The 6,869-nt window shown below is 38.3% G+C and overlaps 1 protein-coding gene across 1 annotated transcript in view; it reads right to left on the bottom strand.

Moving 5' to 3' along the window:
• Positions 1–542: 542 nt before the first annotated feature.
• C11H12orf40 (chromosome 11 C12orf40 homolog) overlaps positions 543–6,869 on the bottom strand; it is a 108,662-nt gene continuing 102,335 nt past the window's right edge. The window contains exon 13 of the mRNA XM_025403127.1: positions 543–1,671. Within this exon, the coding sequence (XP_025258912.1) occupies positions 1,207–1,671 (465 nt within the window). The 3' untranslated portion in view covers positions 543–1,206. The remainder of the gene's footprint in view (positions 1,672–6,869) is intronic.

The raw sequence follows: 6,869 nt of genomic DNA, 5'->3' as shown, positions 1-6,869 counted from the left end.
CCACAATGGAATACCTTTCATTTAGTATCAGGATAAAAATCTGGCCTTTAAAGAAACTATCAACATACATATATAAGATAATTATATTCCCCTTTCATGAGTTGATCATTAAGCTGGAAGAAAATACTTAGCAGCTTATTGTGCTCCGTAAGGCAGCAAAAATAACTTCCTAAAACTAGCTAAAAACCTGAAGATTCCTACTGCTTAAACTTTAGCTGTTGGTGTCTCCAAATTGCAATGCCTCAAATCATCTCTGCAACACAAACTCTTGAGTGATACATCTGTATATAAAAAAAAAAAAAAGAAACCATTGTTTTCTTTAAAGGCACAGAAACCTCTAACAATTTTATTTCGGGTTCAATTAGATACTGGAATGCCCTCTGCTGTGTACCTTGAAATGTATCAAAACAAGTGTCAATTTTAGAGTACAAACATTTAAAATCGTTATACAAAGTAAGTGTTGTGTTAGAAACAAAGCCCGTATTTTAGAAATAGGAAATCTTGTCATAATGTTTATGAAAATAATCTTAGCAACATTAAAATTAGAAACATAAATCATTTTTTTCAATTTCAAACAATTCTTTTATAAAAGCATTAAAACATATTTTAGTCCTACAGAACATTTTCCTTTGAATTAATAGCAGCACCAACAAAAAAACTATGTTATGCAAATAGAAGATATGTATTATCTACAAATTAATGCTAGAATTTTAAAATAGGACTATAATAAAGAGAAGTAGCTAACAAAATTATTATAATGAGGACATAAAATATATTAGGTATTATTTTCTATCTTAAAGTCTTGAAAGAGAGCATTTTTGCCAGAAAATGCAACTGCAAAGAATATTAAAATAAATGCAACAAGGAAGGAAGCAATTAAGCATATTTTAACCCATAAATAACAGCATATCATTATAATATACTGAATAATCACATAAGAATGCTAGTAAATTTACAAATATATTATTTTCTAAAAACTCTACCATATACCAAAGCTATTAAGGAAATGGCTATATACAAATTAAATACATACATTAATAATATTAAAATGTTTTAACATGAACCATGAATATACTCTCTGAAGACGGTCAGCTTGTGCTTAGCTACATTTTCTCATTTCTTATCATGTTAATGAAATTTTCAACATTTACTATTGTTTTCTAAGGGCAAGTGAAATTCTACATCCTAGGTAGAGATTTTAGAATATTAGTTGTTCTTAAGGATTTCCTGCCCTCCAGTGGTATCTGTCTTAATATTTTCACTGCACCTTTCCAGGTTGCAAAGAGAAACATCACTTCTACATGTACATTTTGAAATTAGATCACACTGTATGGCAGCATCTAATTTTTCCTCCATTACAGATTCACTCTCTGTTTGTACCCCTGCATCACATCTTGCAGGCTGCAGAATGCAGTTATCACTGGTTTTGTTTTGCAAAATGTGTGCTGAATTACACTGTGATTGTGGAAACTGATCTGTATTATTTTTCACTGAGAACTGGTAGAAATTCTCATTCTGTTTGTGAATTTTGTCATTGTTTTTAACAATCCTGTCACCTGAAACTTTTGCCATTCTTTCTACATAAAAATTATTTGTTTTTTCCTTGGTTTTGATGGGCATCCTATTTGAATCTTCAATATGCTGTGATATTTGATCTTCATCTTCAGATGGCTAAAAAGAAATTAATAATTTTGCTATAAACCATGCTTACATTTTTAAAATGCATTCAATCACTTCAAAGGATATATCCTTAAAATCCCTACTATAGAAAATTTCTACATACTGAAGAGAGTTTGGCAAGTTACAAATCAAGCCATCAAAGAGTCTTCAACCAATAATCTGTCATACCTCCCAGGAGGCTATGAATTTTAAAATAGCAGTAAAAGTAATAATCTTTGTAATAAAAATGCAAAGAGGTAAAATGGAGAAGGGAAATTTTGTCTTTTATTAGTCCCTATAAACACAGGCTCTATTATCTCTCTACACTTTGAACAGAAGAAATGATATGCAGCACACTTCCTCCACTTAAAAAGAGTAGACTAGAAGTACCTTTGAAGGAAACAGCTAACACATATAACTTATTCAATTATTTATTGACTCATTAAGTAAAAAATAACTACTTGTATACTTTTTACGGGCCCAGTCCAATATATATAAATATTATCTTCAGAAGATAACATAACTTAAGAAGAGCATCAGGTAACAAGAAATTAAACAGACAAAAGAAAAGTTAAGCAGCAATACATGAGCAATACATATCTCAACTGTTAGATAAAAAGACAAACTTTGATCATGCGGCTCCAAGATGGCTGAATAGGAACAGCTCCAGTCTACAGCTCCCAGCATGAGCAATGCAGAAGACGGGTGATTTCTGCATTTCCAATTAAGGTACTGGGGTAATCTCACTGGGGCATGTTGGACAGTGGGGGCAGGACAATGGGTGCAGCCCACCAAGTGTGAGCCGAAGCAGGGTGGGGCATCACCTCACCCAGGAAGTGCAAGGGGTCAGGGAATTCCCTTTGCTAGCCAAGGGAAGTGGTGACAGACGGCACCTGGAAAATCGGGTCACTCCCACCCAACACTGCACTTTTCCAAAGGTCTTAGCAAATGGCACACCAGGAGATTATATCCTGCCCCTGGCTCGGAGGGTCCCACGCCCACGGAGCCTCGTTCATTGTTAGCACAGCAGTCTGAGATCCAACTGCAAGGCTGCAGCAAGGCTGGGAGAGGGGCGCCCACCATTGCTGAGGCTTGAGTAGGTAAACAAAGCAGCCAGGAAGCTCCAACTGGGTGGAGCCCACCACAGCTCAGGGAAGCCTGTCTGCCTCTATAGATTCCACCTCTGGGGACAGGGCATAGCCAAACAAAAGGCAGCAGAAACCTCTGCAGACTTAAACGTCCCTGTCTGACAGCTTTGAAGAGAGTAGTGGTTCTCCCAGCGTGGAGTTTGAGATCTGAGAACGGAGAGACTGCCTCCTCAAGTGGGTCCCTGACCCCTGAGAAGCCTAACTGGGAGGCACTCCCAGTAGGGGCAGACTGATGCCTCACACAGCTGGGTAACCTTCTGAGACGAAGCTTCCAGAGGAACGATCAGGCAGCAACATTTGCTGTTCAGCAATATTTGCTGTTTTGCAGCCCCTGCTGCTGATACCCAGGCAAACAGGGTCTGGAGTGGTCCTCCAGCAAACTCCAACAGACCAGCAGCTGAGGGTCCTGACTGTTAGAAGGAAAACTAACAAACAGAAAGAACATCCACACTAAAACCCCATCTGTACGTCACCATGATCAAAGACCAAAGGTAGATAAAACCACAAAGATGGGGAAAAAACAGAGCAGAAAAGTTGAAAATTCTAAAAATTAGAGCGCCTCTCCCCCTCCAAAGGCACGCAGCTCCTTGCCAGCAACGGAACAAAGCTGGGCGGAGAATGACTTTGATGAGTTGAGAGAAGAAGACTTCAGATGATCAAACTTCTCCGAGCTAAAGGAGGAAGTTCGAAACCATCGCAAAGAAGCTAAAACCCTCGAAAAAAGATTAGATGAATGGATAACTATAATAACCAGTGTAGGAAAGTCCTTAAATGACCTGATGGAGCTGAAGACCATGGCACGAGAACTACATGATGAATGCACAAGCTTCAGTAGCCGATCAATCAACTGGAAAAAAGGGTATCAGTGATTCAAGATCAAATGAATGAAATAAAGCAAGAAGAGAAGTTTAGATAAAAAAGAGTAAAAAGAAATGAACAAAGACTCCGAGAAATATGGGACTATGTGAAAAGACCAAATCTATGTCTGATTGGTGTACCTGAAAGTGATGGGGAGAATGGAACCCAGCTGGAAAACACACTTCAGGTTATTATCCAGGAGAACTTCCCCAAACTAGCAAGGCAGACCAACGTTCAAATTCAGGAAATACAGAGAACGCCACAAAGATACACCTCGAGAAGAGCAAAACTCCAAGACACATAATTGTCAGATTCACCAAAGTTGAAATGAAGGAAAACATGTTAAGGGCAGTCAGAGAGAAAGGTCAGGTTATCCACAAAGGGAAGCCCATTAGACTAACAGCAGAACTCTTGGCAGAAACTCTACAAGTCAGAAGAGAGTGGGGGCCAATATTCAACATTCTTAAAGAAAAGAATTTTCAACCCAGAATTTCATATCTAGCCAAACGAAGTTTCATAAGTGAAGGAGAAATAAATCCTTTACAGACAAGCAAATGCTGAGAGATTATTGTCAACATCAGGCCTGCCCTACAAGAGCCCCTGAAGGAAGCACTAAACAGGGAAAGATATAACTGGTACTAGCCACCGCCAAAGTATGCCAAATTTTAAAGACCATCAATGCTAGGAAGAAACTGCATCAACTAACGAGCAAAATAACCAGCTGACATCATAATGACAGGATCAAATTCACAATAATAATATTAACCTTAAATGTAAAAGGGCTAAATGTTCCAATTAAAAGACACAGACTGGCAAATTGGATAAAGAGTCAAGACCCATCAGTGTGCTGTATTCAGGAGATCCATCTCAAGTGCAGAGACACACATAGGCTCAAAACAAAGGCATGGAGGAAGATCTACCAAGCAAATGGAAAACAAAAAAAGGCAGGGGTTGCAATCCTAGTCTCTGATAAAGCAGACTTTAAACCAACAAAGATCAAAAGAGACAAAGCCATTACATAATGGTGCAGGGATCAATTCCGCAAGAAGAGCTAATTATCCTAAATATATATGCACCCAATACAGGAGCACCCAGATTCATACAGCAAGTCCTTAGAGACCTACAGAGACTTACACACCCACACAATAATGATGGGAGACTTTAACACCCCACTGTCATAATTAGACAGATCAATAAGAGAGAAAGTTAACAAGAATATCCAGGAATTGAACTCAGCTCTGCACCAAGCAGACCTAATAGACATCTATAGAACTCTCCACCCCAAATCAACAGAATATACATTCTACTCAGCACCACATCACACTTATTCCAAAATTGACCACATAATTGGAAGTAAAGCACTCCTCAGCAAATGTAAAAGAACAGAAATTATAACAAACCTTCTCTCAGACCAAGTGCAATCAAACTACAACTCAGGATTAAGAAACTCACTCAAAACCTCTCAACTACATGGAAACTAAACAACCTGCTCCTGAGTGACTACTGGGTACATAACAAAATGAAGGCAGAAATAAAGATGTTCCTTGGAACCAGTGAGAGCAAAGACACAACATACCAGAATCTCTGGGACACGTTTAAAGCAATGTGTAGAGGGAAATTTATAGCACTAAATGCCCACAAGAGAAAGCAGGAAAGATCTAAAATTGACACCCTAACATCATAATTAAAAGAACTATAGAAGCAACAACTAATAAATTCAAAAGCTAGCAGAAGGGAAGAAATAACTAAGATCAGAGCAGAACTGAAGGAGGCAGAGACACAAAAACTCTTCAAAAAAATCAATGAATCCAGAAGCTGGTTTTTGGAAAAGAGCAACAAAATTGATAGACTGTTAGCAAGACTAATAAAGAAGAAAAGAGAGAAGAATCTAAAAGAGGCAACAAAAAATCATAAAGGGGATATCACCACCGATCCCACAGATATGCAAACTACCATGAGAGAATACTATAAACACCTCTATGCAAATAAACTAGAAAACCTAGAAGGAATGGTAAATTCCTGGACACATACACCCTCCCAAGACTAAACCAGGAAGAAGTTGAATCCCTGAATAGACCAATAACAGGCTCTGAAATTGAGGCAATAATTAATATCCTACCAACCAAAAAAAGTCCGGGACCAGACGGATTCACAGCCAAATTCTACCAAAGGTACAAGGAGGAGCTGGTACCATTCCTTCTGAAACTATTACAGTCAATAGAAAAAGAGGGAATCCTCACTAACTCACTTTATGAGGCCAGCATCATCCTGATACCAAAGCCTGGCAGAGACACAACAAAAAAAGAGAATTTTAGACCAATACCCCTGATGAACTTTGATGCAAAAATCCTCAATAAAATACTGGCAAACTGAATCCAGCAGCACATCAAAAAGCTTATCCACCATGATCAAGTGGGCTTCATCCTGGGATGCAAGGCTGGTTCAACATACACAAATCAATAAACGTAATCCAGCATATAAACAGAACCAAAGACAAAAACCACATGATTATCTCAATAGATGCAGAAAAGGCCTTTGACAAAATTCAACAGCCCTTCATGCTAAAAACTCTCGATAAAGTAGGTACTGATGGGACATATCTCAAAGTAATCAGAACTATTTATGATAAACCCACAGCCAATGTCATATTGAATGGGCAAAAACTGGAAGCATTCCCTTTGAAAACTGGCACAAGACAGGGATGCCCTCTCTCACCACTCCTATTCAGCACAGTGTTGGAAGTTCTGGCCAGAGCAATCAGGCAGGAGAAAGAAATAAAGGGTATTCAATTAGGAAAAGGGAAGTTAAATTGTCCCTGTTTGCAGATGACATGATTGTATATTTGGAAAACCCCATCATCTCAGCCCAAAATCTCCTTAAGCTGATAAGAAACTTCAGCAGAGTCCAGGATACAAAATTCAATGTGCAAAAATCACAAGCATCCCTATACACCAATAACAGACAAACAGAGAGTTAAATCATGAGTGAAGTCCCATTCACATTTGCTTCAAAGAGAATAAAATACCTAGGAATCCAACTTACAAGGGATGTGAAGGACCTCTTCAAGGAGAACTACAAACCACTGCTCAGTGAAATAAAAGAGGACACAAACAAATGGGAAAACATACCATGCTCATGGATAAGAAGAATCAATATCGTGGAAATGGCCATACTGCCCAAGGTTATTTATAGATTCAATGCCAT

The sequence above is a fragment of the Theropithecus gelada genome, chromosome 11, assembly GCF_003255815.1.
Source record: "Theropithecus gelada isolate Dixy chromosome 11, Tgel_1.0, whole genome shotgun sequence".
Classification (NCBI taxonomy): Eukaryota; Metazoa; Chordata; class Mammalia; order Primates; family Cercopithecidae; genus Theropithecus; species Theropithecus gelada.
The sequence above is the reverse complement of the archived record's forward strand: the minus strand, read 5'-3'. Positions and strand labels throughout refer to the sequence as shown.